The sequence below is a fragment of the Coregonus lavaretus genome, assembly GCF_964263955.1.
Source record: "Coregonus lavaretus genome assembly, chromosome: 17".
In the NCBI taxonomy this organism is placed as follows: Eukaryota; Metazoa; Chordata; class Actinopteri; order Salmoniformes; family Salmonidae; genus Coregonus; species Coregonus lavaretus.
This window is the reverse complement of record NC_140004.1, coordinates 32775794-32796668: the sequence shown is the minus strand read 5'-3', so window position 1 is coordinate 32796668 and position 20875 is coordinate 32775794. Positions and strand designations below refer to the sequence as shown.

The 20875-nt window shown below is 44.2% G+C and overlaps 1 protein-coding gene across 2 annotated transcripts in view; it reads right to left on the bottom strand.

Annotated features, from left to right (window-relative positions):
- The window catches only part of LOC311144763 (serine/threonine-protein phosphatase 2B catalytic subunit gamma isoform-like), a 39124-nt gene extending 18934 nt beyond the window's left edge, over positions 1–20190 (bottom strand). The window contains exons 1-4 of one of the 2 annotated variants that reach the window (XM_084180865.1): positions 19548–20190; positions 12713–12910; positions 9558–9682; positions 3569–3680 (exon numbers count right to left, since the gene is read on the bottom strand). In XM_084180865.1, the coding sequence (XP_084036991.1) occupies positions 3569–3680; positions 9558–9682; positions 12713–12910; positions 19548–19617 (505 nt within the window). In that variant the 5' untranslated portion in view covers positions 19618–20190. The remainder of the gene's footprint in view (positions 1–3568; positions 3681–9557; positions 9683–12712; positions 12911–19547) is intronic. The other variant, XM_084180866.1, reaches the window with a different exon arrangement.
- Positions 20191–20875: the final 685 nt, after the last annotated feature.

The window sequence follows — 20875 nt, the reverse complement described above, 5'->3', positions numbered from 1 at the left end:
AGCTAGCAAATAGATCCAAGTTGGCTAAACTTGAAATATAAAGATTAGCTGGCTAATCACTAGCATGTGGGCTTGAGAGATTGTTGATGAGACCTGTGTTAATTTTCTACAGCCTAATGCCTGCTACAAGAAGATAGTCATTATTAGTGAATGTGCATTATGCATGGTTGTAGTTAATTGATTTATTTAAGGGCATTTTCATAGACAGACTTGAAAGCCAGATCAGTGACTGCAACAACAAAAAAAGCAGGTTACACTATTTTGATAAAATAATTACATTATTACTGGGTCTTATGTTTAGTAAAACTTCACAAGCCCTGAATTCATTCGATTATTGCAGACTGTTTGAAATGCAGTGTACTTGACCTTTAATTGTACAACGCTTATTTAGAAAACTTTTATTTATTTATTGAGATAGAGATATATATATATATATATATACACACAAACACAGTGAGGGAAACAAGTATTGGATCTCCTGCTGATTTTGTACATTTGCCCAATGACAAAGAGATGATCAGTCTATCATTTTAATGGTAGGTTTATTTGAACAGTGGGAGACAGAATAACAACAAAAAAAATCCAGAAAAACGCATGTCAAAAATGTTATGAATTGATTTGCATTTTAATGAGGGAAATAAGTATTTGACCCCTCTACAAAACATGATTTAGTACTTGGTGACAAAACCCTTGTTGGCAATCACAGAGGTCAGACGGTTCTTGTAGTTGGCCACCAGGTTTGCACACATCTCAGGAGGGATTTTGTCCCACTCCTCTTTGCAGATCTTCTCCAAGTCATTAAGGTTTCGAGCCTGACGTTTGGCAACTCGAACCTTCAGCTCCCTCCACAGATTTTCTATGGGATTAAGGTCTGGAGACTGGCTAGGCCACTCCAGGACCTTAATGTGCTTCTTCTTGAGCTACTCCTTTGTTGCCTTGGCTGTGTGTTTTGGGTCATTGTCATGCTGGAATACCCATCCACGACCCATTTTCAATGCCCTGGCTGAGGGAAGGAGGTTCTCACCCAAGATTTGACAGTCCATCGTCCCTTTCATGCAGTGAAGTTGTCCTGTCCACTTAGCAGAAAAACACCCCCAAAGCATAATGTTTCCACCTCCATGTTTGACGGTGGGGATGGTGTTCTTGGGGTCATAGGCAGCATTCTCCTCCTCCAAACACGGCAAGTTGAGTTGATGCCAAAGAGCTCGATTTTGGTCTCATCTGACCACAACACTTTCACCCAGTTCTCCTCTGAATCATTCAGATGTTCATTGGCAAACTTCAGACGGGCCTGTATATGTGCTTTCTTGAGCAGGGGGACCTTGTGGGCGCTGCAGGATTTCAGTCCTTCACGGCGTAGTGTGTTACCAATTGTTTTCTTGGTGACTATGGTCCCAGCTGCCTTGAGATCATTGACAAGATCCTCCCGTATAGTTCTGGGCTGATTCTTCACCGTTCTCATGATCATTGCAACTCCATGAGGTGAGATCTTGCATGGAGCCCCAGGCTGAGGGAGATTGACAGTTATTTTGTGTTTCTTCCATTTGCAAATAATCACACCAACTGTTGTAACCTTCTCACCAAGCTGCTTGGCGATGGTCTTGTAGCCCATTCCAGCCTTGTGTAGGTCTACAATCTTGTCCCTGACATCCTTGGAGAGCTCTTTGGTCTTGGCCATGGTGGAAAGTTTGGAATCTGATTGATTGATTGCTTCTGTGGACAGGTGTCTTTTATACAGGTAACAAGCTGAGATTAGGAGCACTCCCTTTAAGAGTGTGCTCCTAATCTCAGCTCGTTACCTGTATAAAAGACTCCTGGGAGCCAGAAATCTTTCTTATTGAGAGGGGGTCAAATACTTATTTCCCTCATTAAAATGTATTCTGGATTTTGTTGTTGTTATTCTGTCTCTTACTGTTCAAATAAACCTACCATTAAAATTATAGACTGATTATTTCTTTGTCAGTGGGCAAACATACAAAATCAGCAGGGGATCAAATACTTTTTTCCCTCACTGTATATATATATATATATATATATATATATATATATATATATATATATATATATAGTGAATCGGTCATAAGTAAACAAAAAAATCTAGATATAATTTTCAGGCCATATTGCCCAGCCCTATGCCAAAGGTGTGTAAGGATCCCGTAGCTAAACTGTTGTCAGTCACATGAGCTTCTGGCTGACTTCCGGAGAAGAGAGCTATTTTCTTTGTTGTGGTGCCATATTATTTCAATTTTTTTATAATGGATTTAATGGTGCTCCGTGGGATGTTCAAAGTTTTGGATATTTTTTTATAACCCAACCCTGATCTGTACTTCTCCACAACTTTGTCCCTGACCTGTTTGGAGAGCTCCTTGGTCTTCATGGTGCCACTTGCTTGGTGGTGCCCCTTGCTTAGTGGTGTTGCAGACTCTGGGGCCTTTCAGAACAGGTGTATATATACACTGAGATCATTTGACACTTAGATTGCAAACAGGTGGACTTTATTTAACAAATTACGTGACTTCTGAAGGTAATTGGTTGCACCAGATCTTATTTAGGGGCTTCATAGCAAAGGGGGTGAATACATATGCACGCACTACTTTTCCGTTATTTATTTTTTTGAAACAAGTTATTTCTTTTCATTTCACCAATTTGGACTATTTTGTGTATGTCCATTACATGAAATCCAAATAAAAATCCATTTAAATTACAGGTTGTAATGCAACAAAATAGGAAAAATACCAAGGGGGATAAATACTTTTGCAAGGCACTGTACTAGACATTTTCAGACAGTTTGTTTTACTTTCATCCTGAAGAGAAGAGCAACAAGGATCAGTCGTGCAAACTGCCTCTGCCTGCCTGGCGCTGCTCAATTAGTTTAAATGCATGCTTATGAGTGCATTCAATATAAACAAATTAGACAAGCATCTTTCTTTCCAATGGGTGTTTTCCAATTAAATGCTATTTGCCAATGTTGTGGTTGTCTTTCCTGTCCTGTTTGCCAAAGTGAGATTTGTTTCTTTGCCGATGTTTGCATACTATTGCCTCACACCTGTGCTGCCACTTGAATGCACAGTGCCACCCACACACCACACACACCTACCTACCTCTTCTATAAACAAATTGTGGGTGTGTCAGCTCTCTCAGTGTGTAACTGTCTGAATAACATCAACATGGCTGGCTGCTCTTCATGCCTCTGCAGCTCACTGTCTGTCTGTACCTTGAAGAGGAGACATGGTCTCTATGCATGGATAAAGACATCAGAATGATGAGACGTTACATCTGATGACCGTGACGGACAGGCTTCCTGATGTCTTTGTCTATTACTGAACGGTTGCCAAGCTCATCAGCCACAAATACAACTGCACTAAGGGCAGCAATAGGTCTCAAAGCTAGGGGGAAGAAGGTCCCCTTTAAGCATATACTTTATGTCCCATCTGCTTGCAGAGTAGAGCCAGGTCTGCTACTCTGGTTGGATAGGTCCCTTGATCCCTAAGTAGTACCCTACGGTGTTGCATCACATTAGGCTTGTCCTCATTGGTGTGACCTGCCATGCTGCAGTGACAGTACTTACATTCCTGTTTGAAGGTGAAGTACTCTGTGAGGTGCCGGCACTCATGGTTCCCTCGCAGGAGGAAGAGTGTGGTCGGGTGATTGATCTTGAGTGACCAGAGGTACAGCACACACTGTGAGAGGAGGGAAGGAAGGACAGCGAGAGGAGAGAGGACATGAAAGTCAAGAACACAACGCCTGCACATCCTGAATGCCCTAAATGAATTATAAATCACTATACAGTTGGGTTGGGTGGTATCCAGGTATCCGTACAGTCATACCGTTTCTGGACCATACCGGGGTATACGGTATTACCGAATGGGGCGCTATTTCTTTGACGCACAAAACAATTTAGGCAACAGGGATCTTGATCCAGGAGGGGATTGGATGTCTCTGCTGTAACCAAGAAGCTTGATCTTGACATCTAGCCACTTAGCTAGCAAGTTAGCAAACCAAATGCATAGCTGGAGCCCTGAGCTGGATATCATTTATTTGACACATCTTAGATTTCTTATAGTTATAATTAACTTCTAGTTATAAGCAGTGGCTGAGCACGCGCCCCACAGCAATGTTATTGAGTTTAGTGGATAGACCATATGGTTCAAGAGAAAATAGCCTTAATGAAAAAAGCATTAATAAACAATGGCATTATTTTCAATTAACTCTGCAATTCTTCCAACTATGGATTTTTTTCACATCTGCCACCAGTTTGGCGCCAAAACATTTACAACAAAGACATATTGACATAGGTAGTAAAATACACAAGTGTGTAAGGGGTCGCGTTACAGTTCAGAAATCTGCATTTTATATTGAAAAACAGTGTTTATTTGCTTCAATAGAGTGATCAGGGGCATGCAACTAGTTTTCTTCACAGAAAATACATTAGTGCAACATATTCGGCAGAAAATAGATTCATTTTCATCAGATGACAATAGAAGTGCTACACTATTTGGCTAGCAGCCACAAAAGTAAATGAGCTTACAATGAAAAAGCTATGTATCTTTTGCCAAAATGATGCATGGCCATCATATTTCTAATGTTTATCATAGAAAGAATGTAGCCAGCTACATTTCCAAATGTTTGGCTTTAAGTTACAAGTGTAACTGAAGCTCAAAATGAGTCTGATGCCGAACAGAAATTACAAACAGGAGCATTTTATATCTGCGCTTACAAAACGCAGCAAGATATTTCTTAGGCGTTTTATCTCTTTTCTGTGTGAAAAAAACAGAATTCTGCATTAACGCGACCCATGGTGTAAAATATAAAGGACATTTCATGTTGAAACCCTCCTTTTAAAACGCCAATGGTATTCACTAAGTTGATGGGTTATTTTTAGGATAATGTTTTACAGCTTTGTCATTCTATTTTAAATTAGAAATAATTACAGACACCTGTGATAATCTGAAGTAGCCAAAAAGGCCACTAGATGTCATAAATTCAATAAAATCCTTGAAAGTTATCAAAATTCTGGTAGTTTACTTGTAAACCTTGAAAGTTACCAGTAACATACCCTCCCTTTGCAACCCTAGTTAAAACAGATGATCCAGCCAAATAAGATCCAGCCAAAGCCACCTCTTCAACTAACCAGATGGCCTGTGTCTACAGTACACAGAGAAAAGAAATGAAACAGCGCATTGAAACTGACCTCCTCTGAAAAGCAACAATAGACCATTTTATCTCTCCCCGTTTAGGGCACTCATTGGGGGAGAACCCCCCCCCCCCCACCAGATTCATTAAAAATTAATTTATCCCCAGACACTCTTTGATGCTGGACCCAAATAGAGTCCGGTCCGCATTTAATGTGCGACGACAATATGAAAAGCTGGCAGCATTTACAATCCAAATGAAACTGCTTCCCCTTCCACCTTCCAGCCTCAGACAACAGACAGACAAGGTAGCAGCACTCATTAGTCTCCACTTGGCTTGCCACTTTCAGTCTCTCAGCCCCCACAGTCTTCCTCTTCTGAATTAACATACAGCCAGGAACACAACCAGAGCCCTACATTAAGTCCTGAGAACAAGGTGCCAAGGTAACCAAGGCCAGCAGGTGTGCATTCAAATGATACACCAATAACAGACAATGGAAGCGAGAGGTGTGGGGAGGGAGCATTGCGCTACCCTTGAATCCTAATTTCTCGGACGGACAGAGTGTTATGGAGCTGAGATGTTAACCTGAGTGCCAGTCTGTTTGTGCCATCATGCCAACTCCTTGTCACTCATTGGCATGCCAAACATGGCTTGACAATGAAAGCAAATAGTTGGCAAGAGCACAAACCAATCTGGGACCAGGCTAGGGGACTGGCTGACCATGGGGAGAGGTTCAGGCCAGGGAGGGAACCAGGGTGAGGAGGGGGGCAGTAGAGTCGGTGAAAGGACCTCTAGTGTGAGTGAGGGGGTGGATGGTGGAGGCTGAAGGGAGCCAGAGCAGAAGGGCTTGGAGTGGAGTGCCTCAGGCTGACGGGCGTTTTAATGAGGAGGCGCTCCTCCTCGTGTCGCTCTCTCTCTCTTGCTCTCTCTTTCAGCCAGACTGCCTGTTGGAGCCTTGAGCTGAGCTGAGCGGGGGAGGCAGACAAAGGCAGCAGAACAGCACATTGTGTGTCAGACATGAGTGGCTGCTGCCTCCCTCGCCTCAACAGTCGACACACACACACACACACACACACACTTCACTTCACTTCAGCCTGATCCAGGCGTGTGCTGCCGGGGGGGGGGTCCATAGGTGAGAGCACTTTCCTGTATCAAAGAGGAAGAAAGGAGTGAAGAGACAGAGGCAAAGAATACAATGGATTGTTCACATTTGCTCAATTTAGACCCCTGAGCAAATCTGTGGCCTGAAATGGTAATGCTATCTACTTCCTGTGAGAGGATAAAGTCAATCTTTCCATTACCAAGGTAACTGCATTGAGATCCCCTTTCCTTGTATAGCCTATCCTCCTTTGTGTGAGATTCCAGAGTGGCTCTGTGTGCTTGGCCATCATAGAGAACTGGAATACACAGGTTTCTGAGCCCAGCTCCGCTGAATCAAAATCAATCTGGATGTACAGAGGCGGCATTGGCTGGGGGATGTGGGGGATAGGGCCTAAGTGCCTGGCTGCTTCCATTCAGAGCTCCATTGGGAGGATTATACTGAGGTGGATGGAGATTAATTCAGTGGGGTAGATAGATCTCACCAGGTGCATCCCAAATGGCACCCTATTCCTCATGCAGTGCACTAATTTTGACCAGAGGTCTATGAGCCCTGGTCAAAAGTAGCACACTACATTAGGATATAGCGTGACATTTGGGACGGTGCCACCTATACATCCAATGAGCTGTGCTTCGGTCGCCTTTCGTCCACCCTTGACCTTGAACCAATGGTAGATCTCATTACTGGCCTAGTCAACACACTGGTTTAATATATGCAGCACAGCAAAGAGAGCTTCTCTCTGCCAGTCCTTCTAGGAGGGCAAGACACTGACAGTACACTCACAGTAGGTCATCATCATTACTAGCCTATATATGATGTGTAACAGAGAGCACATGGAGTCATTTCATTTGGATGTATTTAACCAGGATAGTCCACTGAGTAACCCTTGCCACTGGTTTCCAGGGTGTAAGTGAGAATGAAGTGAACACTAAACACTGCATGCTTGACTCCACACTAGCTAAGTGTTTCTGACATTTTGGAAGTGGAATGAGCCTTGATTTGTACAGGCACATTGTGCTTCCAGAGGTGTCACCTGCCTGGGTTATGAGGGGAAGGGAGGACAACATTTCACCCAGAATAGTTAATCAATGCCCCATGAGTCACCTGTCCTGAAACCTTCCCCAGTGTTTGACTCCACCTGTCATTCCTTATTCTCTTTCACAGACACCTTTTCATCTGTGACATTTCACCCACCGCCTCCCATCAAAAGACCCCCAGAACCACAGACGGAGCTGGACGATGCTTAGCCCAATTAGCCGACCAGGCCCTACGGCCCTGTTGGCTCTTCCATCTAACTCCATCAGCCCTAGTTCGAAACCCAGCCAGCCCAGCTCTGTAACCTGTGGACCAGTCAAACTCTGCTGTGTGGATCCAGGTTTCCACTCTGTCTGGTACCAATTTAGGGCTAAAATCATCCACACTCTGCTCTTCTCATTAGTGGCTGTAAAATTCATTATTTAAATGCCCTCCATCTACGCAAAAGTGAAAATGCTACCATCCACTTTACATGACACTGGCTTCTGGACTGAAATGTTCACTTCCCACTCACATTTCAAACTAAATCATGCAGTAACCATGATGACCATTCAGAAAGCACAGGAAAGCAGCAGACAGAGAACCCATCTGAGACGTCCGTGATGACGACAACGACTTAAAGAAATCCAACAGCAGGCTCATTTTAGTTTCTCCACCTTCAGCAAACCCTCTTTCAGGAGGCCACTAAAGCCATCGGGGATAGAATAATGGGTGTGATCCTACATGAATCCTAATGGTGAGTCTGGACTGTAAGAGTAGTCTATGTATGCATCCCTAATGGCACACTATGCCCCAAATAGTGCATTACCTTTGATCAGAGCCCAATGGGCCTATAGCGCACTATATAGGGAGTAGGGTGCCATTTGGGTGTCTCTCACTCCCCCTCCCTCCCGACAGTCTTGAGGGTGGATAGTGTTTGGCAGGACTGTGGTTAAGGCAGTAGGATCTGGAGAGGGCTTGGCAGGGCCTTCTCTGTGTGTCTAGCAGACATCAGGGCTGTGGGGCAGGCCTGATTATACAGAGACAGATGGTTGGCATGAAGGCAGCAAAGGGCCTTAGACTTAACTAGCATGAGACAGCCAGTCTCTTCACACACAAAGACAGACACATAACCATCCCTACTTCAAAGAAAACAACTTAGGCTACACCATAGAAATAGAATCTAGGCTATTTCTGTGGTCTACACACCACGTTCACCCAGATTAATCTAGCTAAAGTAGGGGACACTGACCCCAATTCACATGCTCTGCCTTGTGGAGAGCCACAGACTTATGACCATAAACCGAGATGGCAGCTAATATTAAGGTTTTGACTATGTGATGTAACAAAAGACTTGGCCCTAAGCAACTTCAGACATGACATAATGCCATGTGAGAGCAGAGCGGGTGTCCCTCCCTGGGCCAGAGAGAGAGCAGAGCGGGTGTCCCTCCCTGGGCCAGAGAGAGAGCAGAGCGGGTGTCCCTCCCTGGACCAGAGAGAGAGCAGAGCGGGTGTCCCTCCCTGGGCCAGAGAGAGAGCAGAGCGGGTGTCCCTCCCTGGGCCAGAGAGAGAGCAGAGCGGGTGTCCCTCCCTGGGCCAGAGAGAGAGCAGAGCGGGTGTCCCTCCCTGGACCAGAGAGAGAGCAGAGCGGGTGTCCCTCCCTGGGCCAGAGAGAGAGCAGAGCGGGTGTCCCTCCCTGGGCCAGAGAGAGAGCAGAGCAGGTGTCCCTCCCTGGGCCAGAGAGAGAGCAAGGTATATTAGAAGTAGACTCAGCAATATGACAGATGCAGAAAGTAAACATCATATTGGGTCAATTTCCGCAACAATTAAGAGCGTTGAAGCGTGAGGCTCAACTTCTCTACTGTTTTGGTGCCCTGGCTACCACACCGTGAACAGCGTGAAGCAAACCCATGCACAGATACTGTGTGAGAGCGAAGTCTTGCATCTCGCTCATCTCAATATCTGCGATGCTGCTCGTGGCAACATTTCACTGAGTCAACCTTTTAATTAAACATGGCACACCAGTCCAGCAGGGCCAGACACACATTACAAAGTTAAATGCCTCTGCCGCACTGCTCGCCTTCAATCTCAAGACATGGAATTTCCTCCTGCAGCAGGATTTAAATAGGGCCAATCGCTTTTGCGCTCTCATTTTGAGTGGTCTCTAATACTCACCAGGCAGTCGCCAACCCTGATCCCCCAATGATTCCCAGCTATTTATTCACTCCTCCCACTCCAACCAAATTTAGATTCTCCTTTTTCATTGGTCAACTAAAGGATAGTGGGAATTGGGGCAGTAGGGTAAACTCACCTCGATACTGAAGTAGCCTCGGTCTACGTAGTCTCCGAGGAAGAGATAGCGTGTGTTGCTGGGCGAGCCTCCAACTTCAAACAGCTTCATTAGGTCAAAGAACTGTCCGTGGACATCTCCACACACTGAGGACAAACAAACAACACTGTTAGGGAAGGAAACACAATAGTTTATTATCCTCTAATACAGGAGATGCGTGGTCCTATATGACAATACTTTGACAGTAATTTGAGAGAGTAGCCTCATTCAGTCTATGAAGAAGTAATCTATTCATGTAAAAATTTGAATTACAGGGAATAAATGTAGGTCTATATTAAATCAATATGTTTTCCTCTATTATTTCTCTGTAATACAAAAAAATACTTGAATAAGCCTGATGGGAGTCAGAAGAGAAAGCCTCTATTAGAGAGACTAATGCGTAATTCGAAGTCCACAGATGCAGAAACGCAATAGTCCGGCGTCCCATTGTGACATAGGTACATGGCTCTGAGACCACCATCTGCGGGGGAAGCACAGGCCGAACGCGCACCTCTCCACAATTCCCAACCAACGCTGCTCCACATATGCGTCCTCTATTCATTTGGATGTGTTAACATTTGGAGAAATTGTCTGAGCCGCGGTGAGAATTCGAAAGGTATGAAAGTCAACGGTCCAATATTCTAACCTAGAACACTGCTGTGTGTACACGTACACGTTTTGGACTCTGATAGGTGCTGAAGCTGGACCAGGACGGTAAGGACAGCTGTGTGAAACTGAGTTTAGTTCAAAGGCAGTTGATGACACCCAGAACTCTGGCCAGTAAAATAAGTCTACTCCACTCCAATACACTACACTTTCTGTCAACAGATGCATTAAACAGTGGTGTGGCACCACATCATATTGCCCAGCCCAGTGTTTACTCTGGGCCTGGTTAGGCACTATGCCATGGCACTGACTGTCTGTCCATCTGTCTGACTGTCTAAGAGAGAGAGGTGAATGCATCATCATCACTCAGCATATGTATAGGCCAGAGGAAGTAGTCTAACCAGCTGGAACCAACCTGATCCCTGCGTTCTCACCATTCTGTTTCACCGGATACGTGCAGTAAAACAGAATGGTGAATGGAGGAATCAGACTGCTTCCACCAGGCTAGAATAAGGCACTAATGTGTACTATTCAAATCCGTAGGACGTATATGATGTAACCTAAATCCATAAGACCTGGGGTTTAAAACGAACATCCTAAACACGGATGTTGCTTTAGACAAAATCCAAAAGGTCAGGCTTCACAAGCTAAACACAACTAGACCTAATGACAGACTAAATGTGCCTATTTGCATTCGCTCCCTTTAAAGTAGCAGCAGGTAAGTTCCTCCTCAGATAAAGGGAGGCAATGTACTCAACTGTGTTGTGTACTCAACTCTATCTTCCTGCGTAAAACAGTGAAAGAAAGGGTGTTTCAAGTCAACAGCCAGTCACATAGACAGTGTACAAAACTTCCATGCTCTTTCCATGACAGACTGTCCAGTTGAAAGCTATGATCCCTTATTGATGTCACCAGTTAAATCCACTTCAATTAGTGTAGATGAAGGGGAAGAGACAGGTTAAAGAAGGATTTTAAAGTCTTGAGACATGGATTGTGTGTGTGTGCAATTCAGGTCGCGTCTACACTTGACACTAACATGCGACTTCTGCTATCAGAATACAAAGATTGCATTGAAAAGACGGGTGCTCAGATCTGTGTGTTCAGATCTGGCTGACCACTTCAGGTGGTGGTCAGGGAGGCATTTTGTGCGGATTTCTCCTCAGTCTGGAAGCAATAAGGCTACCGAAAGCGCATACAGTGGGTGACGTCATCAGCACTCCACCTACAAGTCTCCAGAAAATGTATGTTTTGGGACCGGGAGGCACCTTCTCATTATAACGTTGGAGGAAATACGTTCCTAGTGTGTGAAGAATGTGTTTGCTGGCCTCAAATGCTAGCCAGCTAGCAAAAATTTGGAAAAATATTTTTTGTTTGGCTAGAGTTATGCTAACCCGTTTGCAATCCCTTTAGCGTTGATTGCAACATTTACATTTTAGTCATTTAGCAGACGCTCTTATCCAGAGCGACTTACAGGAGCATTACATTTACGTCATTTAGCAGACGCTCTTATCCAGAGCGACTTACAAATTGGTGCATTCACCCTATAGCCAGTTGGATAACCACTTTACACATTTTTTATTTTTATTTTTTAGGGGGGGGGGGGGTAGAAGGATTACTTTATCCTATCCCAGGTATTCCTTAAAGAGGTGGGGTTTCAAATGTCTCCGGAAGGTGGTGAGTGACTCCGCTGTCCTGGCGTCGTGAGGGAGCTTGTTCCACCATTGGGGTGCCAGAGCAGCGAACAGTTTTGACTGGGCTGAGCGGGAACTATGCTTCCGCAGAGGAAGGGGAGCCAGCAGGCCAGAGGTGGATGAACGCAATGCCCTCGTTTGGGTGTAGGGACTGATCAGAGCCTGAAGGTACGGAGGTGCCGTTCCCCTCACAGCTCCATAGGCAAGCACCATGGTCTTGGAGCAATTAGGGTTAAGTGCCTTGCTTAAGGGCACATCGACAGATTTTTCACCTAGTCGGCTCGGGGATTAGAACCAGCAACCTTTCGGTTACTGGCACAACGCTCTTACCCACTAAGCTACCTGCCGCCCCGGCAGCTAGCTACAGAGGTAAGCTGGCTAGTTAGCTACTGCCATCAGCTGTTGTGTTATTATCATATTTTGCCTATTCCACTGTTTGTAGAATGCATATAGCAAGGGAATCCGGAAACACTGCGGACACATTAGACACATTTAAATGTAAGTGTGGATGCATGACGTGTTCTGAATTCCATGATCAGAACTCTATGATCAGAATACTAAAGCTGCATGAACTGTCAAGTCTAGACACGGCCTCAGAGGGTGAATGGGCAAGACAAAAGATTGAAGTGCCTTTGAACGGGGTAGTAGGTACTCTTGACACCTTGTAGTCCATGCCCCGATGAATTGAGGCTGTTCTGAGGGCAAAAGGGGGTGAAACGCAATATTAGGAAGGTTACCAAGTTCTTCTTTCCAACCTAATGTGTGTCTGTGTTTATATCGGAGGGGTGGGTATAGCAGCATTTCTGTCTCAAATTGATTAATAAAGTTTTCTTCTCTTACCTGTGATGGGTGCCTCTACCTCCAGCATGCATTTCTCCTGTCGCAGGATGTTGGCTCCGTCGTTGATGATCCGGAGGGCCACTTCTTCCTCCAGCCGGCCCTCCTTCACCAGGTGGGTTCGGAGGGTCTCTGGGTTGGGCTTGCCATCCTCAAACAGCTCCTTCATAGACAAACGCTGCTGTGGAGGGTACGGCACAGCTGGACAGGGGAACAGAGGGCCAAACCGATATTAAGGATGAGTATCAAAAGGTAGCCTATTCCTGTTTAGTACACTACTTTGGACCAGGGCTTTGGCCATAAGTAGTGTACTACATAGGCTAAGGAATGCCATTTGGGATGGGGCCTTGGTCAAAAGTAGTGCACAAAAGGGAATAGGGTGCCATTTGGGATGCACCCTAGATCCACTTGCATTTAGATTCAATACCTAAATGAGTGCTGCAAATTACAATGCATTATGTCCAACATTAGTGTACTACAGATGGTTCATTTGTGCTGGCAAACCGCATACAATCTAGGCTTTAAATTAGCCTAGAGAATTAGAATGACAACCCAGATCTTAGCACAAAACACAATATCAAGCCATCCAGTAATAATTTGAAACAAACTGATGGGGTGTGTTTCCCCATCTGCCTCCAGTGTCCACCCAGTCATTAATAGACTAGTGCAGCAGGCGGCAGCATCCCGTGGTAGGCTAGTCAGTCACTGTGTATCAAATGTCATTCCCACTAAGGTGTTATCAGAAGTGGTTGACATTTAGAGAGTGATGAAGTTATGGTCACAAGAGGACTCTTGTTGATGCAGAGGCTATGCTATAATAACGCAGCCATGCAAGGTCTCAGACGCCAAGCAACAATCTATCCCGGCTCACCTCACGTGAACCGCCTAGCCTGGTCGCTAATCTGTTCTACAGTCCCACAATCCCTTGCAGAGTACAAAAGGTTGCTGTGGCATAAGAAACGTGATAATGTTTTAGCTACTGGACTCTCAGTTGTCAAAAGAATAATCCAAATAGACAAATGTTCATCTTTTGTTCAGAAACAAGGATAAATTGTGTAGCTAGTAGCGACGCTGGCAAGCAATTAGAAAATATGACAATGATGTTGTTTTTAGGTGTAGGCTATAATAAAGACTTGGTGTGGAATGGATGGGTCACCAGTTGGATTACAGGGGGCAACAACCTCCAATCGTTAAACAGGAAAGGACTGTTCCAATACAAATCAGCAGACAGACCGATAGGATAGTGATGAGGCATTTACCACATCTGAATAATGTGGCATGCCATTTCCAGCCTTCCCTCTGTCCTGGTTTGAAAGATACTGTCTAACATCAGGTCAATTGACCTATAACCTTTCACAGAGCCACACAGTGTCTTCTACTACAAGCACACTGGTCTTTGTTTTCTAAAGAAGCCCAGCAATGACAAACTAATCAAACTGTCATTAAAAAAGGCCATTAGATCCATATCCACGGTCACTTTAGATCACAGGTGTCAAACTCATTCCAGGGAGGGCCGAGTGTCTGCAGGTTCACTCCTCCCTTGTACTTGATTAATGAATTAAAACCAGCAGACACTAGGCCCTCCACGGAATGAGTTTGACACCCCTGCTTTAGATGCCTGAGAAGAGGCCACAGCCTGGGGGGGGGGGGTTAAGTCAGTATCAGGGGCTACTCAGTCTCCACATGGCTCTGGTTATAACACTGTACAGAACATCAAGGATGATTAGAGGCCACTGGCCGCTCATGAAAGCCACATAAACCAAAGGCTGGAATATGAGTGAGCTCTAATTAGCTTTTGTGTGGGTGTGTTTAATCAGCGCGATGGCACCTGACTCTGCAGAGGACCAGAGGTAGCCTGATGCATTATAACCTACCACTCATCTCAGGTTTCCAGGAGGTTGACACTGGTCTGGAGAGATGAGGGGGGAGGTTGACTTGTGCAATGTGTCAGCAGCAGAATCAACTGATAATATTTTCTGTCTGAGACAAACACTGTTGTCCATGCTTATTTTCTTCACTAGCGTCATTGACAGGTTTTGGAGTAGGGATGTTAAGGTTAACAGTTAATCGGTTAGCTGCCAGAAATACACTTGACCGGTCATGCTTATCGGTCTAAAGGTTAATTTGCATAATTGAGTGGAATTAAATTGACACGTGTGTATTTTCAGTTAGTTGTCATGCATCTTATTTATCACATGCGCACAGCATATAAAGTTTAGTTTGAGGAGCGGAATAGTACCTGTCGGACAGCGCGAGAGCTGAAGCTCCTCAAACCGCTGATTCCCGCTGGAGTGAAGTGTTCTTATAAGCCAAATCATTGTGCAACAATTCTAAATGCAATCGCAAGTTTTGATGGCCATGATTAAAAAGAGGATCCCAGCTTTCTATGATTACTATTTTTATTTCTCAACTCCTAATTGAAAGGTGACCTCCATTTGCATGCATAAACGCGCCAGCACCTTGTAATCTAAGCTGGAGGCAGTATGCATTTTGAAAACATGTAGCCTACTTAATTGTTTGAAACCTGGACGTTTTACTTCATATTATGATGCATGTCTTACCTTGCTTCAAAGTAGCCTAGCCAAAATCCCACCATAAAAAACGACCTTAATTTCGAGCCCTGGAGGGAATTATTTTATAAAGACATAAAAAGTATTTGGTTGTAATGTTGAAATATTTTATAGGCTACCAAGGGTGGCCAACCATCCTCCAGGAGAGCCTTAAAGGGGCAGTGTTGTATTTTGAGACAGGCTTGAATATGCAAAGAAGCCAATAGGCAGAGTGTAGCCTACATTTTCTCCTGATTCTCTATGGTAAACAAATATTTTGTAAAGTGGTTCCTTGCATCATACAATTATGTAAAAATTGTGTTAGACATTTTTCTTTTGGACAAGTGACTTCAGCTTTTGGACAACTAACAAAAATGTCCTACTTGTTCAAAGGACAAAGGACAAGTGGTTAAAAAAATTATGTCAAGCCCTGTTTTCATATCAACATTATTTAGTTGTCCAGAAGCCAAAAGGTACAATGCTAGTCATAATAGCAACGCATCGTAGTTGCTCCATCTTTAGATTCCACCCTTTCTAAGTTTCAACCTGAGATTTTCATCAGTCACATATGGAACCGCTCGCATCAGGTGCACTTTTTAGAATGTTTTTCTTTACCACAAATTGCATTTTGGAAAATGACGTTTTACATTGGTTGCTTCATTACAGGAGTTGCATGTTCATGGCTGAGAGACGATAGGCTTGCTATTGTTGCATGTTTCAATTAAGCTCTTAATGAAAAATGTGCGTTCAGTGTATGCATGCTCTGTTGGTCACATCATTTTACTGTTTGGAACAAATTTTAACGTTTGTTAACCGGTTAATGAGAGTCGGTTAGTCAGCAGCAAAATTGACCGAAATTTGCATCCCTATTTTGGAGCAACCATCAGTCAAACGCAAGTCCATCCTATTCACGCACTACTTTTGACCAGAACCTTATGATACTATGCAGCCTTGTTTTGGTGTGCAGCACAGGACAAGTGGGGCGCAGGCTGGCTATGTGATGTGCTGGCATGGGATGGGGGATGGATGTATGGGTTACTGGCACTGACCCGGCCGGCCGGTCTGCAGTAGGATTGCTACAGCAGCACACACAGTGAACTCCAACTTGGTCACCCTATGATCAGGACAAGCTGTCATGCTCTGACAAGTGTAGTATAAATAAACGTAAGCGCTCCTGGGCCTACGAGGCAGGCCGTGAAAGGAACTGTAAGCTGGGTACGAGCGTTAAGAAGAGATTAGTCAAAGCCTCTATTAGCCTATTATTACAGGGTCAGAGTCTGTTTATTTGGTAGCCTAGCAAGCTAGCCCCACTGGAGGCAAGATCCTGGCCCCAAGGATCCAAGAAAATATGGATGGATGGAGACTCAGTGAGGGGCAAAGGCAGGCAGTGGCAACTATTTGTCAAGGGCTAGGCCTATTGGCCAGTTATTGGGATCAACAACACCATCTCAGTGAAACTGACTGGAGCAAGGCGGCTGGATCACACGTCGCACAGATCAGTCATGTATTTTAGGGTCAGCTGCGCATGATCTCAGTCTTCAGTGGTGGTGAGATTTAAACTGCTAGTGGTCAGGAGGACCAAGACTTTGGGAATAAAATGATAGGTTAGGATAGGCATACACTAGGCTTGGGCAATATACTGCTTATACCAGGCTATTTCAAAATACCCACGGTATGATTTTCAAAACAATAAAAAAATAATAACGCATTGCGGGGGCTGCGTGGTACACCACTGCTTATGACTAAGTATAACTATAAGAAATCTAAGATGTCAAATTAATGATATCCAGCTCAGGGCTCCAGCTATGCATTTGGTTTGCTAACTTGCTAGCTAAGTGGCCAGATGTCAAGAGCAAGCTTCTTGGTTAAAGCAGAGACATCCAATCCCCTCCTGGATCAAGATCCCTGTTTCCTAAATTGTTTTGTGCGTAAAATTTTTTACATATATTTTGTATTTTGGGGGGAATAGCGCCCCTTGTGTGCACTTCCGGTAATACCGTATACCCCGGTATGGTACATGACGGTATGAAAATCTGGATACCGCCCAACCATAGAGTACACTGTAAATTAATCTTTCCTTCAGATTAGTTTACTAATTAGCATGGATGTTCAATGGCCTCTGCTTCATGACAAATGAGATATTGAGTCTAATGAAGTACATCTCACCCAAACAAACAATATTTATTACATTTTCTGCGTTTCCCCCAAGATTTTTTTTATAGGATTTTTTTCAGCCGCGGTGGGGGGGGGGGGTGGGATCTTCCTGGGGAATATCTCAACATCTACAACAACAACAAAATAATTATGTGGCAGCAACGATTTACCAGCCGCGGTGCACTGATGCAGAATCAGGGCAGTGGATGTGGCCCAGGTACTGAGGGAAGGTCTCTCCCATCCAAATTGCCCTTATCACTGAACGCCTTTACTCAGCCAATAATTAAATAATTACACAGAGTGGTGGTCATCTCTTGCACTTAGTGACATCACATACTCTGTGCACTGCACAGGACCCAACTGGGCTGCTCCCTTTCAGACAAGAAGAGATGCCAAGGCTACACTCTTTTTTAATAACCCATACCAAATGATTGAATTGAGGCTCCCCTTAAAATCACGCTAATGAAGTGGAGCACTAAATATGAACTCACCAATAAAGAAAGAATTATGAATCTTCTCTTTTCCATCTGGCCTACAAATGTGGTACAAGTAGAGCACTTGCACAACATCCCATCTCTTCAATAATGTAGGCTATCCAAAGTGTCAGTTTCAGTAACTTTTAAGTCATATCTAGCAGTGAGTGAGATCAATCGTGTGGATAGTACCACTATCAGAGGAGTAGCAGTATCATCCTACTCACCAAGTCTCTCCTGAGCCCTGGTACAGTTAAACTGCCACGTTGGGACCCCCACTGCTTCTGGCTGGCTGTACAAACAACAAACCAATTTTTATTTCACTCTTCCTCCCTCCTGCTACTCTCTCACACCCTGTGGTAGCTAGACCATGTTGTACACATAACTGGGGAGATCATTTTCACAATCAACTCACCCTCTCCCTACTGGCAGGCATGCATACGAATTGCAATCCCCTGCCAGGGCATTCTCTTGCTCCAGGCCCAGCGCTCTCCCTGAATGGGTGGGTAGCGCTGGGTTGGCTGAGGGGGTCTCCCCCGGGAGCTGGCTAGGGTTCGGCTGAAGAGACCGGTTCAGGCCAGGCTGGGCTGTGCTAACGAGGTCCTGCCTGCCCAGGGAGCCACAACAGCAGAGTGCAGGAATCCCCCTTGCCAGCCTAATCACAGCAATAGCAAACCTCTCACAGCACGCTCTCCCTCAGTCGCCCTTGTGCTATACACTGCACACAGTCACTCAATTCCTCGTGAGGAGAAATTACAGGCTTATCTAGACCGCCCCACTGAAACAGGCCTAATGATGACACCTTGCATCACGTTCCTTGACCAGACTGAAGGTGTCTGTCTGCAACCACAAAGCTATGTCCAGGTGATTTAGAGTAGGGTTTCTTAAACTTTGGGTCAGGACCCAAAGTGGGCCGTGTGAATGTGAGAGGTGGGTCACGAGTTATGAGAATACATCTATAATCACACACCATTTCTTCTTAATTTGGGTCGTTGGAGGACGATTTAGGTCACGGGAAGACGGTCAATTTCACATTTTGGGTCTCGATCTGAAAAAGTTTAAGAAACCCTGATTTAGAGCCATCTGTCACAGGGGGCCTCCTGAGTCCTGATTCACTGAGTCCTGTTCACAGCCAAGCTTCATGGCAGGCCTGCTATAAACCCGGTCCTAAAAATTAACACCACAAGTGAAGTGCAAACCCATCACAGAGAAATTGGTGACATTTGTCACAAAAGCAAAAAAAACTTTTTGGGGATTAGGCCGTCTACACCCCTGGTTATACACATTAGAAAACACATTTGAGTAGCTAGTTAGCTCGACATCAAAGACATAAATGTATCACAAACTCACTTTTTTGATTGCGAGTAATTGTCTCTCTGTCCATTCTGTGTATGTCGTGCATGTTGACTACCTAGTTACAGGTGGTGAGTGAGCCATGCTAAATGTATATAGTTAGCTATAAACTGTGTCCTAAAGAAAATGTAACATTATGACAGAACTAGCTAGCTAGCTACCTACTGCAGCCAAGCAGATACAGTACGTTCGTTCAATAGTTTACTAGCATGCTGTTCTTGCAGTTTCGTGTGGTGTAACGTCAGCTAACCCATGGACTGTTAAACAGAACGTTTGCTAAACTAGCTAGCTCCTGCAAAGTCAACTCACCTTTTACGAGCCGCTCAGTTGTAGATTGTTTTTCTCCGGCTTTCTCCTTGTCTTTGTCTTTTCCAGACATGATGGTTTCGCCTGGCCTCAAAACTCAGGACCAAGTTTGATGAGCTAGCTAGCTAGCTAGCTTGTAGCACTAGCTAGCTGCTTACACCGTCTTGACGTTATGTTGAGACTGAAGAGAGACTTGTTTTATTTTCGAGAAGACTGATTTGATTAGCTACAATAGCTAACTAACTATGCCCGATTGACACGGACTAGCTAGCTAACTCGTTAGCAAAATGTCACAAATTGAAGTGGACCATCAAAACCGGGACTGCTTGTTCCGCGTATCAAAAATCTTGAATATTTCGTGGAATATCCGATTTTCCACCTTTTTAGGAGTTTAAAAGCAAACTAACGTTAGATGTCTATCAGCTTGATAAATCACTAGCTAGCTAGCAAGCCATTTGAATGCTAACGTTATTCAGACATCTCATTATCAAATGGCTTGGATTACTTAGATTAGCTACTCATCCATAAAAATCTATCGCTTTCAAACCTGCGTTTCCTCCCGGTTATTGAGCCCTGTTCCAGGTATAACAGCGTTCTCACCGTAAAACCACGGATTAAACTCTAGCTAATCTGACAGCTCACACAGACTGGGCGCGTTCGAGCGGACAATTTTTGTCAAAGCGGTGTGCCTTCTTTAAATTTGTATTGGCGGATCGCAACCGAGAAGTGCATACACCGCCACCTACTGTACTGGAGTGTAATACCGGTCACGACCTCCCTATTCATCAATGTCTTTTATCTAGCCCTGTGTTTCCGCCTACTGTTCGGGAGCGTGAATTTGTTACACTTCGTGATACAAAAAGGGAAGGGGAAAAGGACGGGGAAAAGTAAAAGTCACCCAGTAAAATACTACTTGAGTAAAAGTCAAAGTATTTGCTTTTAAATCTACTTAAATCTACTTAAGTATCAAAAGTAAAAATAATTTAAAATTCCTTATATTAAGCAAACCAGATGGCACAATTTTCATGTTTAAATTAATTTTTTTACAGATTAACTCCAACCCTCAGACATAATTTACAAATGAAGCATTTGTGTTTAGTGAGTCCGCCAGATCAGAGGCAGTAGATGACCAGGGATGTTCTCTTGATAAGTGTGTGAATTGGACCATTTTCATGTCAATTCAAAATGTAACAAGTACTTTTGCGTGACAGTGAAAATGTATGGAGTAAAAAGTACATTATTTTCTTTAGGAATGTAGTGAAGTAAAAGTAAAAGTTGTCAAAAATATCAATAGTAAAGTACAGATACCCAAAAAGACTACTTAAGTAGTA